At 39.5% G+C, this 16,613-nt stretch overlaps 2 protein-coding genes across 3 annotated transcripts; one reads left to right on the top strand and one right to left on the bottom strand.

Moving 5' to 3' along the window:
- Nucleotides 1–1,442: 1,442 nt before the first annotated feature.
- Nucleotides 1,443–2,731, bottom strand: rps29 (ribosomal protein S29). The gene is made up of 3 exons (XM_023278130.2): nt 2,571–2,731; nt 1,976–2,075; nt 1,443–1,559 (listed from the first exon to the last, which is right to left on the bottom strand). The coding sequence occupies exons 1-3, from the start codon at nt 2,630–2,632 to the stop codon at nt 1,551–1,553; spliced, it is 171 nt and encodes a 56-aa protein (XP_023133898.1). The 5' UTR covers nt 2,633–2,731; the 3' UTR covers nt 1,443–1,550.
- A 1,612-nt stretch (nt 2,732–4,343) lies between these two features.
- On the top strand, nt 4,344–11,165 carry mgat2 (alpha-1,6-mannosyl-glycoprotein 2-beta-N-acetylglucosaminyltransferase). 2 transcript variants are annotated; one of them, XM_023278129.3, is made up of 2 exons: nt 4,344–4,492; nt 9,379–11,165. In XM_023278129.3, the coding sequence occupies exon 2, from the start codon at nt 9,632–9,634 to the stop codon at nt 11,036–11,038; it is 1,407 nt and encodes a 468-aa protein (XP_023133897.1). In that variant the 5' UTR covers nt 4,344–4,492; nt 9,379–9,631; the 3' UTR covers nt 11,039–11,165. The 2 variants fall into 2 exon arrangements, with proteins under 2 accessions (XP_023133897.1, XP_035807730.1); XM_035951837.2 differs by having other exon boundaries at nt 4,367–4,524.
- The last annotated feature ends 5,448 nt before the right edge of the window (nt 11,166–16,613 follow it).

The following is a 16,613-nucleotide window of genomic DNA, read 5'->3' as shown; positions in this document are numbered from 1 at the left end:
GTCAGATTTTGTTTACTTCCACGTTGTCGGGTTTGTTCTCACCTGACAGGAACAGCCAACCTGTGTGACAACTTTAGTTTTCAATTGTTAAATTTTAACAGCTGTTCTTTCATATTTAGTGTTTCCTTCTTCTATGTCTTATTTAACTAGTGCATTGGTTTCCATGGATACACACAAAACTCTATATTGACCCACTAGCTTCTTTTAAATGCTTAGTTCATTTCAAACATATTAGAGCTGCAACTATTACTGTCAGATTATAGTATTTTCTCAGTTACCTTAGTTCTTTGGTCTACAAAATGTTGGAAAATGATTCAGACCCCAAAGATGTTTAGTTTGCTGTCATAGAGGTAAAAAGACAAAGTGTTCACTTCAAGAACCTGGAATCAGAGGATTTATACCTTCCAACTCAGGGGTGTCAAACATGTGGCCCACAGGTCAAAACCAGCCCTCCAGAGGATCCAATCCGATCCGTGGGACGACTTTGCAAAGTGTAAAAATTACAGAGACATTAACTGCAAACTGTAAATTTGTAAAACTATAAATTTAAAATAATTTCTCGACTATGACAAGTTGTTTTGATCATAAAGCAAAATACTAGAATGCTCATTATGTCATTTTGTGCCTCGTTTTTGTCAGTCTTTTCATGTTTTACTTTATTCGTTTTTTGTGTCACTTGTCCATTTTTTGTCGCTTTGTGTCTCAACGTGAATATTTTCAGAATGTACTTTTTTGCACTAAAAATAAAGGAAAATTTGGAGTTGTGATTATTCATAAGTCATTATGCTAATTTTACCGGTCGGACCCACTTGAGATAAAATTGGGCCGAATGTGGTCCCTGAACTAAAATGAGTTTGACACCCCTGTTCTCTCTGAAAACTCCCTCAGACTGATAGTTTGCAAACAATTGAATAGTCAGCAACTAATCAATCACGCTTTTCTGATCATTGGATCTTTGTTTCGTATTGAAAACTGTTTTAAAATGCTGTACAATAAATCATAAGCCAGTGGCAAGCACCTAAGCTGTGTAACTCCTGACAATATTCTCATTTGAAAAGTTGAAATTCCTGCTGGGATTGGAAATGAGCTTTTTCTTCTTTTTCTGGTTAAGCAATTTCACCGTACTATTAAATCAAAAGTCACAAGATCTACATTTAACATCTCATGCCATACACGCAAATACATTGTGGAGCACTGTACAAATAGACAACTAAGAGCACATTACCAACTCATCTTTAGCAGCATGAACTTAAAAACTGGGGTGTGGCATCAATTAAAATTCTATTTGTCAGTGAGAACAGCTCAGGTCTTCTATAAACACTGGAATTAACTATTAATATTATTATGTTCATGTTCAGATCTACAGCTTTAGAAATTATTTATTTTTCTGACTGCAAACTAAAATTAAAAAATATGGGGGAAGAAATATCCAAACCACACAATTCAATTGGACAAAAGAAGTACATTTATTTTCATCGCTGAATTATCCCATCTTGGCCAGCCTTCCAAAGATCACTTGACCCAGTTGAGGACATTGTCAGCGCAGACATCTAGTCCAACTGTACAAAAATAAGATAAGGAAAGCTGTTAGTGAAGGTGAAATAACAGGCACATAGCATCCTTGTCCCAAATTCTCCCAGTCAGTCTCATTGAACAACAAATGCAGTACTCTTTAAACATGTCCTCGACATAAATTACCTCAATAGCTTCGTATTTGTTTTACTTTCTGTTATGAATGTCACTTTGGATGACAAATAGCCTCTTGTCTAATGCATGTACAACAGAGTTTATTAATATGCACTAGTATACAGTAAAATACTCTAAAAAACTAAAGTAGGTTAAGCGAAAGTAGCTAAATGTCCTCGTGGCCTTCTACTCACCGCAATGACACTTTACTTAGTGGCTTGTTGTTATATATTGTGAAATGTGATCCTTACACCAGACAATTGAGCTGAAAACGGACAGTTTTACTTGCCTTGACGAAGCCGATGTCTTTAGCGTACTGCCTGAAGCACTGGCGGCACATGTTGAGCCCGTATTTACGGATCAAACCGTGTCTGTTCGAGCACACTCGGCTGGAATGAAGAGAGAAATTGTGTTAATTAGCTGATCATTTCATGAAATTTAAATTTCAATGCGTCTGTAGTCATCAGTCATTCAGAAAACAACTACGGAAGCAGACAAACTAACCCTAACCAGGTTAGCATCGGTCAGTCATTCTGAGCATCATAGCTAGCTTCAGCTACGCAAATCCTAATATTTGCTTTAACATTTTGTCAGCATGCTACAACCACATAACATTTATTCCAACCACCTCCACGACCCACTTCTTAGCTGTTGTCTGCATTATGGGCACTAAAAAAGCAGTTATTACACAAACACCACCGGGCTAACTGGCTAAAGCGCTAACGCCGGAAAGCTCATCCACGGCCGCCATATTAGCTCGGCTTCAGCGCCCATGCGGTGCACCTTTAGGAGCATTTTTACAACAACCACAAGCCGCAAACACCCTAAAACTTAATTATTTTAGCGCATTTATCGATATTTAAAAGATTGGCGTTGACACTGACCAGGAGCGGGATCCCTGGCCGAACTTTCTAGGGTGACTCCAGTAGAGCTGCTGGTGGCCCATCTTGTCTCTTTTCGCTCGAGTATCGGAAAGGAAGACAGAAGGCCGCGCCTGCGCAAAGCAGGCTGTGGAAATGTCCTGTTTCCGGTTAGTAGTTGCTGCGTTGCGCCTCCTGGTGGTGGCAGGCAGGTGGCGGTGCATCGCTGCTACAGCTACTACATGTAAAAAAAAAAAAAAAAAAAGAGGTTAATACCAGCCAGCGAGGTGTTCTGTTTACATTATTAAAATTGCTAAATTGCATTTTAAAGGGAAGAAACTACAATTTGAATATAAAAAAAAATTCTTTATGCGTTCAATTCAGTTCAGTAGACCGATTTGGACACGAACTAATCAATGTAAAACTGCACAATGTTTTGTTTTACAAATTAAAAAAATAAAAAGACTGTTTTTCAGGTAGATTAAATATGAAATTAGATACAATCAAATGAGTAGTTGGTAACTGAGTCCCATACTAGTCTTTCAGTTTTTCTCCATTTTTTCTTCATTTACACACACACACACACACACACACACACACACACACACACACACACACACACACACACACAGATATATATATATATATATATATATATATATATATATATATATATATAATGTATTGAATGTCTATCGTAGGAGCTTCTGTAAGAATCTGTAACTCCCCATTAGTCCTGAACTTAGAACTGAAGAAGCATCTTGGATGAGAGGTGCAACCTACAAGAGAAGTCCAGTGGATTTTTATGAACTTGTGCAGTAGTTGAAGCTCAGCTTATGATTTTTTTTTAATGATTTTTACTATCTATTGATTTTAATTAACAGTTTTGTTTTATCTTATTGTATTTTATGTACAGCGTCTTTGAGTTTTTGGAAAAGCACTTTATAAATAAAATTTATTATTATTATTATTATTATTATTATTATTATTATTATTATTATTATTATTATTATTATTATGATATCAAAGTAGATTATCAACCTTAATATTTTTATATAAATAAGCATAATGTACATTAATCCCTAGTATAAATTTGTGCATCGGTTGCAGCTCACTATATGTCAATAGTAGAGTAGATTATTAACCTTAATATTTTTGTACAAGTAAGTATAATGTATACTAAACCTTAGTATGAACTTGCGCAGTAGTTGAAGCTCAGCATATGAAGATATTAAAGTAGATTATCAACCCTAATATTTTTATAGAAATAAGTGTGATGTATAATATGCCTTAGCCTAACTTGTGCATTAGTTACAGCTCGGTATATGATGATATTACAGTAGATTTATAACCTTAAGATTTATCTCTAAATAAGTATGTATAATAAGCCTTAGCCTGAACTAGTGCATCAGTTACAGCTCAGTATATGTTGATATTAAAGTAGATTTATAACGTTAGTAATTGTATATAAATAATTATAACGTATAATAAGCCTACACCTGAACTTGTGTATCAGTTACAGCTTGGTAAATGATGACATTAAAGTAGATTATTAACCTTAATATTTTTCTCTAAATAAGTATAATGCATAATCTGCTTTAGCCTGAAGTTGTGTATCAGTTACAGCTCGGTATAAGATGATATTAAAGTAGATTATTAACCTTAATATTTTTGTATAAATAAGTATAATGTATAAAAAGCCTTAGCCTGAAGTTGTGCATCAGCTCCAGCTCGGTATTTGTTGATAATGAAGTCAGTCTGTAGCAGCAGCAGGATTCTGATCGTGGTGTCGGCTGCCCCCCGCTGGCCCGGTGCATTGTGGGACAGCGGCAGCCGCTGGTTCCGTATTTGGGGTTTTCACTGATAGGCGACAGTTGCGTTTCCATCCATGCAGCTCGCTGGACGGTATGGAGGAGAACGGCCCGCCGCCGTGCTGATGTTTCCCGGTGAGAGGACCGCTCTGCCGCTCCAGTTCTAGGTAACCGTCGTGGGTGTGCTGTGGTTCCGCCATGGACGCTGTTGTTGTTGACGAGCTTCGGGCTGGACGGGCTGCTGGGAAGTTGCTAGCCGAGGCTAACTTACTGTTAGCATTTTTCTGGGGAGCTCGCTGCCGTTAAACACCGAACCTGAAACGTTGTTTTCGGTCGTTACGGGAGCGTACGATGTCAGTCGGTGAAATAACCGTATCCGGTGATTCAAAATCGATAGGAGCCGTCGGTGGCTCGGTGTGCCAGACAGTGGCCAATTCAGGACAGAAAAACTAACGGATGGGGGCTGCAGAAACAGTAAATATGAGCCTGGACGAGGAAACGCGACAGATAGTGGTAGATTAAAGCAGAAGAGAGAAACATCGGCTAAAACGGGAATATTTCAGCTGCAGAAAACAGTTTATTTGGCGAGAGTATGGAAAGCTTTTTTGCATTGCAGTGTGAAGGTATGAAGTAACTAGGTTAGACAGCTTTGTTTTGAATTTAACAAAACAGCAGTATACAGATGTTCAGGTAATGAGCAGCATATATATCAGACATACATTATAGAAAATAGACTGGAGAGCGAAAAATGGGGAAAAAACAGTGGTGCACTCATAGCATAGCTCTGGTTTCCTGCACACTTTCACTTTTTGCTGCGAAGTAACTGAGTAAACTTTTTAAAAATCAGTTTGCACATATAACAAGACTTCAAGTGATAGTTGTTTTCACTGTCGATTATCTCCATTAACTGATTAGTAATATAGCCTGTAGAGTGTCGATCAGTGTTTCCCAAAGCCCAAGATGACATTTTCAATGTTTTGTTTTATCCACAAACCGAAGATATTCCGTTTATTGAAAAGAAACCAGAATATTTTCCAATTTAAGAAGCCGGACATTAGTAAGTTTAAACCCCAAATTTAATGAGATTATGCGAATAATTGGCAGCTTATTGATTAATCATTGCAACTATAATATTTACTGTTTTCTTACCATTTTCTTGGTGTTTTTATCAACTTACTCATTTTTTCTTGTTATATATTATTGTTCCTTCACCTCAGTTATTTTTGCAGTGGATATGATAAATAAATTCTCATATAATGCCATCATGAAACTCTGAAAATGATAATGTGAGCAGTTCATTTGGTTAGAAGTGTTATATTGAAATTAATATATATTTTCATTGCCGATTAATCTGTCAGTTGTTTTCTAATCTGTCAGTTCTTGCAGTTCTAACATAGAATGATCGGAAAAAAAAGATACTCACCTTTTGGATTATCATGATACCAGATGACATCTTTATGGCTAAAACAGAAGAAGAATAAAAGTGCTTAATAAAAATGTAAAGTTAAGATCTTTACATTTTTTCACACTCAGAATGAGTAAGAAATTGTGTCCACTGTCTTTACATTTGGCAATATGACTGGCGAATAAATTTCATGTAAAATTTTAAAATGCACTTCTTTAGTCATGTTTTAAATACTTTCAAAGTAAAAGCCTGGATCTTTTCCAGTTTGTGATGTTCTCAATTTTTACTGTAGGTACAGTTTTATTCTTTCCTCGGACAGTAAATTAAATATACTTACTGTTATCCTTGATAGCTTTGCTATTTTATCGTATGCTTACCTTAAACTTCATGTCAGATAGTAGTATATTTATGTTAATATTTACTGGTGGCTATTAGGCTTAGTTTTTTAATATGTTTAGCATGCAGTTACTAATAATGTGTTTACTTATGCTGTCACAGATTGTATTAAAACGCACTGTGACAAGCTGTGTATTATCGAATATTTATCAAAATGGCTAAATGCAATGTCCAAATCGCAGGAGCTGCCTTATTTTATTTTGTTAATAAAGGTAAAATATGTCACAACATCCCTTTATAAATTAGGTGTTGTGGAGCTACAAAGACATCCTGACCTATAAATCATGTTCTCCAGACCAAAGGAACATGCGTTTTCAGCAAAAATACCATTTCTATAGTTGTCTCAGTGGGAAAGAGTTGCAAAACCTTCCACTAAACTCATATAACTATATGACTTTTTTTCTGTTTTTGCACATCATTCGGCTCTAGTAGTTATGCAACCGTTCAGCTGAATCTCCAGTCACACAGGAGACAAATTGAAGGGGTCAGGTATATGACCACAAATTTAATAACAAATAAAATATGGAGGCTCGTTCAGCCAGTCTGAGCAGCAGCATCCAATCAGTACTGACAATGCAGATATTAATGCATGAGAAAATAAGACAGCATGGAGCCTTAATCAACACTGATAATAAGTAAAGATGGAATATCGAGAGCAGGAATGACTTTGCTGTCCAGGGTGATGATGGATTAAATCCCATTTGTGGTTTTAGTGATACTTTCTGCAGAGACCAGTGGCTTGTAATGTAAAATGAAATGATTGATATTGGAAGTGTACTTCCAGTAAGCCTGGATGATTATCATTTATGGAATGTCAGTAATCTTATTATATTGTTATCCAGCTAATTTCATTTTACTGGACATTACAACAGTGCCGTGCAGAAGTTTTAGGCACGACAGTAATACTGAACTAGCGATGCTTCCAAAGTAACTTCATAGAAAGTAAAATAAACCGAAAAAGCTAAACTAAATCAGTTTTGATCATCGTTCTGCCTTTAAAGCAGCTACACTTAGGGCACTTATTCAGGATACTTGGCAGGTTTGTTGTTCCAGGGTCCTTCTTTGGATTTAGGCATAACCTATTTCTCTAATAAAACTCTTAAGACTAAGGAGCGTGTCACTGCTAACTTTAGTACTGCTTTTTAGTTTTTAGTCTGACAGTAATTCAATAAGAATTTTATAGTAGCTTTTAAGTCTGAGAGAAGGTTGAGTTAGACCAGAGGACTCCAAAGCACTTATAAAGTCTAATAATAATAATAAGACAATCTCACAGTCACTTAAATTCTGCAGGCAAATCTCCTGTTTGTTGTGTTTTGAAAGAAATACAGAAATAATAAACTTTTGAAAACAATATATTTGATATAAACAGTGTTGAGTTCCATTCACTTAATTTAGTTATAAGGATTTGCACCACTTTCCACAGAATAAAATCAGTATTTCAGTTGTAATTTAATAATAATTAATCAAATCAAAATGCAGTTTTCAAAACTTAGTTCACCAAAAGTTGAACCCACTAACCCACAACTGAAAGATGTTTGTGTTATTTTCAAAGAGGAGGAAAGAATTATTCACATTTAAAAAGCTGCAATCAAAAACTCACACTGATAAATCTATTATTTTAATAGTTGGTAGTTGATTTATTAGTTGACAGGTAATCTACTTATTGATGAATCACTGCAGCTCTGCGTTAAATACAGCATCCTGCTATAGCTGAGGTGTTAAAGCAGTATTCAAGCAGCAGTGGTTCTGTATTATTTTAGCCTGAGCTTCTGCTCTGTCATGGTGTCATCTTTTCTTTTTTCTCTGAGAATTCAGTGATACGCAGTTTTTGAAAGTATTATATTTTATTATTGTTCTTTTCTTTTAAAACTGCCTCAAGCCTGCAATGTACAGTTTCCAAGTTTTCGCAATATTCTCCTGAACTTCTTAAGCCCTCAGCTAGATTTTGAAACTTCCAGCTGGGAAATACATCCCAAATTCACTCAGTAACTGTGAGGCCAAAATAAACAACCCTGGGCTCTGTGGATAAGACACACTTGGAAGAATTTTGAAGTATAATGAGTATTTCTTCATATCTTCTTATCACCAGACCAGAGCGAGATCTTGTAAATTCTACCAAAACTGACCTTCTGCTTCCATCTATTAAAACAGTAAAGTCAAGAACACTAAAACTGATTAATCAGTCCTTTCTCTCCATGTCAAATGATCAGCTGTTTTCAGTGATTTAAGCCAGCTGTCAGCACACTGAGTTTGCTCAGCTATCATGAAGGTGCTTCAGCTCTCAACATGTGACCTACATTGCATGTATGGGGTGCTAAAAGCAAATAAGTGGTCATTGAGTTACTCTGCTGTGTCGAACTACTGTTCATGCAAACATTTCACGTTATTACACATGAACAGCTCGGTGTTGTGCAACAGTGGAGCATTATTTATTGTCCTAAACTTCTAAACCCCTGTCACATTCTTGTCATTTTTCCTCACTGTGGGCTCCTTTTTCACTGCAGTATAAAGTCCTGCACCTCTATGGAAACGGCACAACCATGACTAGAAGGTAGAGAGAATTAGAGATTATAGATATAGATAATTTAAAAATATAAATGAAAGTTGAATTTCTTTGATTATTCATTTGACAGATGTACAGCATCCTTACAAATGTCCAAATGTCATACCAATACTGGAAACAAATGTATAGATGTATTACAATTTATATTTTTAGTCTGTTTTCATACTCTTCCTTTCAGTTCTTTGCATAAAAACAGCCCGCAGTGCAGATGAAAAGTCCCTGAATTTTTGCCATGTGACTACTGGCTGCAGCTGAGTCATTGATGGCTACGAAATTGTGTCAAGTAGTGCAGGACTTTTTGTTCTTTACAGAATCTGATTAGAGCAAACAGTATTTTTGGCAAATTTTATAAAGAGACAGAACAAAGGTGAAACTGCACATCACACATTATTACTTCAAGGACTGTCAGAAGGTTGAAAATCTACTTATTACTTCTCTTTTTAAAGTTTCTGCATCTGATAAATGCTGAAATTTTAGTGATTTTTTTTTGTAAAGAAAGGTAACATGTTTTCATACCTACCGGTTTGTTTTGGGGTTCAGAGGGTTAAACATCAGTTTGATTACTTGCATTTATGTGAAATATTGGGATGCACATGTGGAAAGTATCCCTACCAAGCTGCTCACTTACTTTTTTTCCCTGCTTTATTTTTCATTCAGGTGGTTCATGCACACTGCTACTCCGCTGCCTCCCAGCAACCGTCATGCCTTATGGAATATTCATTCACCGCCAGTGACATTCCAGTGGGATCCATGTTTACAGCAACACTTATTTTTGCCAATAATTAGCCTCACAGCAGCTTCTTTTTAATCAAGCTTGCTCCCTTTGCAAAGCACACCATCACAACTGCTTTTTTTCTTTCTTTCTCTACAATCAAACTTCTCTTCCTTTGCAAGAGGCTGACCCTCTATCATGAGATTCCGAATCTACAAGAGGAAGGTGGTGATACTGACTCTGGTGGTTGTCATCTGTGGCCTAGCTTTCTGGAGCAGCGGAAGGCAGAAGAAAAACGACGGTGGCTCGTTCCCCAAGGAAGTGGAGACGGCGAAGAGGAGCGGCAGCATAAGCAGCAGCAGCAGTAGCATCAACAATCATATCCAGGTCCAGGCCACACCTGCAGTCAGCCGCGCACCAGTTCCACCGCCGGTCGTACAAGCTAATGACACACACCAGGAAAAAGCAAAGGACAAAGCCAAAATACCTAAGCCAGAGGTGGATAACACCACTTTGGTCTACCGCGGCATCGTCTTCCAGCTGAATTTTGACCAGACAGTAAGAAATGAAGAGAAGTTTAAGACGGCGAGACAGAAGGACGATCTGGTCGTGGTGGTTCAGGTCCACAACCGACCAGACTACCTAAAGCTGTTAGTGGACAGTTTACGGAAGGCCAGAGGTGTGGAGAGCATACTGCTGATATTCAGCCATGATTACTGGTCCCCCGAGATTAATAAAGTGGTGGCCTCTATTGACTTTTGTCAAGTCCTGCAGATTTTCTTCCCCTTCAGCATCCAGCTGTACCCCCAGGAGTTTCCCGGAAACGACCCCAGGGACTGCCCCAGAGACATTCCCAAGAAAGATGCCTTAAAGCTGGGATGCCTCAATGCAGAGTACCCCGATTCCTTCGGCCACTACCGGGAGGCCAAGTTCTCCCAGACCAAGCACCACTGGTGGTGGAAGCTGCACTTCGTGTGGGACAGAGTCCGAGTTCTCAAAGACCACAAGGGTCTGGTCCTGCTGATCGAGGAGGACCACTACATGTCTCCGGACTTCATCCATCTCCTGAAGCTGATGACGGCTCTGAAACGGGAGCAGTGCACCGACTGCGACATCCTCTCCCTGGGGAGCTACAGCCACATCGGCTACTCCAGCAAAGCGAACAAGGTAGAGGTGAAAGCCTGGAAGTCCACCGAGCACAACATGGGGATGGCTTTGAGCAGGGATACATACCAGAAACTCATCAAATGCACTGACACGTTCTGCACTTACGACGACTACAACTGGGACTGGTCCTTGCAGCACCTGACCGTGTCCTGCCTGCCCTCCTACTGGAAGGTCATGGTGAGCGAGGCGCCGCGGGTTTTCCACGCCGGAGACTGCGGCATGCACCACAAGAAGGCTGCCTGCATGCCCATCAGCCAGAAAACCAAGATAGAAAACATCCTACAGAGCAGCGGGAACCAGCTGTTCCCCAAAAACCTCCTGATAGCAAAGAGACTGCCAGCCAACGGGGCCGGAGGCGTCGCCCCGCACGTCAAAAACGGAGGCTGGGGCGATATCAGGGACCACGAACTCTGCAAGAGTTATGTTCGATTACAGTGACCTTAATTGCTACTATTATATATTATTGTCTCTTTTGCATCCTCTATAAAGAAAAAGTAAATCTTTATGGACTATTCTTCATATTGCCTGTTTTATTGGATTGGTTCAAATAAAGACGAATGTTGGATTTTTGGCTTCTTTAACACAAATATGTCTTTACATTGAATTATTTATCCTGACAAGTTTGCATTGTTTTGTATGACTAAATGATGATAATGTTGGGTTTTCTATAACAAAGGTTTTCAGATTAAAACGTGTCTCAAAGTTGCTAAAAAAAAAAAAAAAAAAAAAAGAACATCTCTGCCGAAATAAATTGGGAGGCGCTCATCGGGGCATTCACACGTCTGGAGAATGTGTGGACTTTGCAATCCCACTGCGCCCACATAATTAATTTGAAGGTATTAATATCGCACAAATTTGCTGAGATCAAAGTAGATCCGTCGAGACATCTTGTTCCATTTAAATAGTCTGCCACTTTAGCTTCAACAGGTTTCTAGAGCACATCACAAATCTCATTACTGCCGCAGAAGGGAATAAAGTAACATGATACGGTGTTTTTCACGGAGCCACTGCGACCAGATAAAACTGCAGGCTGCTGTTTTATTTTGTTGCAATGCATCACTGTCCAGCTCAGGGTGGAAAATGGGAAGCTCAGGCTGCTGTATCTGTGCAGAGATTTCCACATAAATGAACACGATGCACCTGGACGGATCCCAAGGCGCCAACGCTACTTTGTGTTGTTGCTATTGAAGATGCATTTACATTTTAAGTGCTTGGACCGCAGCTCGGTATCGATGGTTTCCGCTGAGGCTCGGGCTCGGTGGCTTCTCCGAGGCTGCATCGATTCCCCTCCCTCTCCTCCCCCATAGCTGCCGGCAACAATCAGTTCTGCACACTGTTCAAAAATCTGGAATAAGTTATCGCTGACTGGACTCTGCGTACGGTTCATATTGAATTCATCCTGCTGGTGGCCTCTCAGAGATGCAGCTCTCAAAATACAATCCTGCATGAATTAAAATGCTTAATGTGAGCTGTTCAGGCAGACTTTATCACATCCTCTGCAGAAAGAAGCCCCAGTTGGTTACCTACGTGTGAACTTTAAATTCCTAGTGCTGTGAAGACATTCTGCTGCTGCTCGGGTCACGTGACTAAATCGTGCAGCTGCTCCCCCGGTGGAGGGCCAATAATTGGGCCTGCACCTCCAGGGAAACGCGGCTCAGAATAGAACTGAGAATAGAAGAAGTGGCACTTTGCTCCCGATTCCTGGTGACTAATGGTTAACTTCTGCTTTAGAGGCTGTAATGTGCCGTTGCCTCGCTTTGAAAAGCCTCGAAGTAGCCACGGAGCCATTCACTCCTCTGAATTAAGTGTTGTAAAAGCAGAGAGAGTGGCCAGTTTTCTAAACCTGCCAGAGAATGGAGCTGTAATAGACTCCAAAGAGAATAAATTAATAATCTTTTTCGATGGCAGTTTGATTAGATAATTATAGACTCAAATGTAAACATCAGAAAAACTTGTTTAGTAGCTCAATCTGGACTTGAAAGTGTGATTCAGCGGTAGAAAGTATGCAAGTAGAATTATTAGGTACCTGTACTTGAGTATATCCATGTTACACTACATTTATCTGACTGCTTTTTTAAGCTGAAAATTTTACACAGTTGATGATATAATGATTAAAAACACAAAACATAGTTGCAGCTTTGTGGATTCTTCCAAAAAGCAGAGTGTTGTCAGCTCAGAAATACTGATTCTCCCCCTTCTAAACTTCTGTTTCATTTCATTAAATCTTCCAGTGTTGCAACATCACAGCAAAAATCTAAGTTTTGTGTATCACAACTTAGTTTCTTCCTTTTTTCCTCTCCTGTTAATCAAGTTTGGAGCCTCAGATGTATCTTCTGTCCCTGAATATAAACCTGGATATAAAGCAGCTGAAACCTGCAGCAGCTCCAACAGTAACCTATTGCTGACACTCTCATGCTTCACTATTAATAATCTAATGGTGGCAAATATAACAATACATCAGTCAGAGGAACCAAACCAGGACTTTAACTGCAATACTTGAGCTACATTTTGCTGCTGTGCACTTAAACTGAAATAGGTTTTTTTCATGCAGGACTTTTACTTGTAATGGAGCATTTTTACCTCGACATATTGGTGCCTTTATTTAAGTAAAGGATCTGAATATTTCTTCCACCACTGGCCAGAGATAAGGCCTAATGCAGAATATAAATGTGTTCTACAAAAGACTGACACTTCCATTACAGTGTTTTTAGCATTCAATTACACTGTCCGGCCAAAAAAAAAAAAAAAGTCGTACACATTAATATTTAACTGGACTGCCTTTAGCTTTGAGTATGGCACTGATTCACTGTGGCATCGTTTCAATCAGCTTCTGCAATGTCACAGTATTTATTTCTGTTCAGAGATGTATTCATTTTTCACCAAGATCTTATATTGATGATGGGAGAGTCGGACCACTGCACAAAGTCTTCTCCAGAACATCCCAAAGATTCTCAGTGGGGCTGAGGTCTAGACTCTGTGGAGGACAATCCATGCATGAAAATGATGTTTCATGCTCCCCGATCCACTCATTCTCAATATGAGCCTCATGAATCCTGACATCATCATCTTGGAACATGTCCATGTCATCAGGGAAGAAAAACTCCATTGATGGAAAGACCTGGTCATTCAGTATCTTCAGGTATCAGCTGACCTCATTCTTTGGGAACATAACGTTGCTGAACCTGACCAACCCCAGATCATAACTCTAACCCCTACAGGCTTGTAGGCACTAGCCATGATGAGTTCATCATTTCACCCACCTCTCTTCTTACCCTGATGCCCCCATCACTCTGGAACAGTGTAAATCTGGACTCATCAGACCACATTTGTTCCTTGAAGATGATGGTTCTCCACTATCCTTTAGGTTTTAATAATGCGTTTGACGGTTCTTAATCTGATTTTAATAGTTTCAAAAATCTCCTCAGTTGTTTTCTTTGCTTGATGCAGGCCAGTAATTTCACCCTTCTGAGACAGATTAACATCCTTTCCATGACCACAGGATTTGTCTTCCAACATGGTTGTTTCAGAAATGAGAAGCTCCTCACTGCATCAGCTAGAGTTAAATACGTTGTTGCAGCTGAAACGTATTCATCACTGCAGTAATTATCCAATGGAAGGCTCTTATCTATTTGCTTAGTTAAATCCAGGTGGAGACTTTTTTTTTGGCCAGGCAGTGTATGTTACCTGAAACTTTACTTGGCTCTGGTGTTATATCTGTTTGGAATTATGACAACAGCGAGCTTCCAAACACACCAAAGTATAGTTTACAATAAGCAACTGAAGAGCAGCAACAATTTGGACCAAATTAGTTTAATTAGGTCTGAAAATATAAAAAATTCGGACTTTTTTAAAACAGCAAATGCCTCTATGTATGAAATATTCAGTTCCTGGTCAGTGGAAGTGAATATAATGAGCAAATTCACAAGACATAAAAAGGCACTGCATTGTTGCATTGGTACTTTGCGAAAGTAGGATTGTTAATGCAGACTTTTACTTGTAATGGAGTATTTATACATCATTGTGATGGTGTTTTTACTCTTTTTTACCACTCTGCTGCAGCTCAAAAACGTTCATCATGTCTTCTTGTTGATACTTTAGTTTCTGATTCTTTTGTTCAGACAGTAGGTGAATGGATAGATGTTATTTACCTTACTTGACAGTTTCGGCAACACTCTCTCCTTCCTCAGAAGCGTCTCACTGACAGCGTGACGTGTCAGCCGGCAGGTTTTGACAGCCGGCAGGTTTTGACAGCCTGCATTTGCGGCCCAGTAGAGTCGCCAGATGCGCCGGACCAACCACGCCCACACCGTAATGGCATGTCGTGGTGAGCCCAACGGACCCGACCATCCCACCAGGCATGCCACATCCCCCGCCGTCCTGAGCTCCATCGCCTCCTTAATCCAGCGTTTCACTTTGTTTTCTTCTCTTGCCCCGTCCCAGTCCATAACATGATTGTTCCTTTTGCAGTGGTCAGATATTGCAGATTTGAGATTTGAGACAAAACTTAGACAACTTCTAGTGCACCCAAAAGACAACATCGAGCAGAACAATAAGTGCAATGTCATCGACGAGATACCATGCAACTCTTGCAATAACACATACATCAGGGAGAACATTTCACACAAGGAAAAAAGAACATCAGAAGGAATGCGAAAAGGAAACAGCAACACGACTCACAAGATCACAGAAAGAAAAGGCACTACAGGAAAATCTCAAATCTGCAATATCTGACCACTGCAAAAGGAACAATCATGTTATGGACTGGGACGGGGCAAGAGAAGAAAACAAAGTGAAACGCTGGATTAAGGAGGCGATGGAGCTCAGGACGGCGGGGGATGCAGCATGCCTGGTGGGATGGTCGGGTCCGTTGGGCTCACCACGACATGACATTACGGTGTGGGCGTGGTTGGTCCGGCGCATCTGGCGACTCTACTGGGCCGCAAATGCAGGCTGTCAAAACCTGCCAGCTGTCAAAACCTGCCAGCTGACACGTCACGCTGTCAGTGAGACGCTTCTGAGTCAAGCAGGTAAATAACATCCATCCATTCACCTAATGTCTGAACAAAAGAATCAGAAACTAAAGCACTCTGCTGCAGTTTAATGGCCTCAAATGTACAAAATGGCTAGACACATCATTCCAAGTATAATACACTTTACCTGTGTTTTGTCCTGTTTGTAAATCCCCAGCTGCTTTATATACACCTTTAAATCGACCAGGTGCAGATAGAAAATCAGCCCCCGAAATATCAATACAACCATTTTGCAGAAAGAGCTTATATTCCAGTGTTCCATCTAATTTATCATCCTCTTACTTCCTAACATAACTCATTCCTTAATTTGTCATGTGTGGGTTAAATAAACATCCTTATGGAGTGTTTAAAACAAGCAAGATTTATGTGAGTCAGTTCCAGAAAATGACAAGGCCTGTCTGTTCAAAGGAGATGCAAGCATCTTTTTTTTCTTTGCAAACTCCATTGTTTGCGCTCATATTTTCTGTCCATTATGTCAAACTGTGAACGCTGGAAGCTGCTCACGGCGTTGAGAGGACGTATTAATCATTCATAGCCGCTGTGCACATTGCTAGGTAAACAAAAACTCTGGGTCAATACATGGAGAGGCATGCAGACGAGGGAATTGCATCACTGTGAGCAGATGATTAAAGCAGGACCGTACAGTGGGATTCTCTCTCAATCTATTGAATTCCCATCAAGTAGGACCCATTTCCCTGAAGATGCAAGATAGATGGAGCTGTTTGCCAAGTGTTTTGATTGCTATTCAAATGGCCCTTAAGATTAGAGGGGGTTTGGGTGAATAAATGTGGTAGTTTAGAGACAGAAAACAGAATAAGAGGACATATTTTATACTCAGGGGGATGCTTTTTTTACATTTAAAACGTCTCACTAAGCACAAATCCTGATTGATGCCCTCTGAGCAGCCCAGCAGAGCTGCAGCAGTCAGTCAGAGCTGCCTGTTAACACCCTGACAGGATGATCCAGCCTTCAGATTCCACTTC

This window comes from Amphiprion ocellaris, chromosome 12 (genome assembly GCF_022539595.1).
Source record: "Amphiprion ocellaris isolate individual 3 ecotype Okinawa chromosome 12, ASM2253959v1, whole genome shotgun sequence".
Taxonomy (NCBI): Eukaryota; Metazoa; Chordata; class Actinopteri; family Pomacentridae; genus Amphiprion; species Amphiprion ocellaris.
Note: the sequence above shows the minus strand (reverse complement) of the source record. Positions and strands in the feature narration are given on the sequence as shown.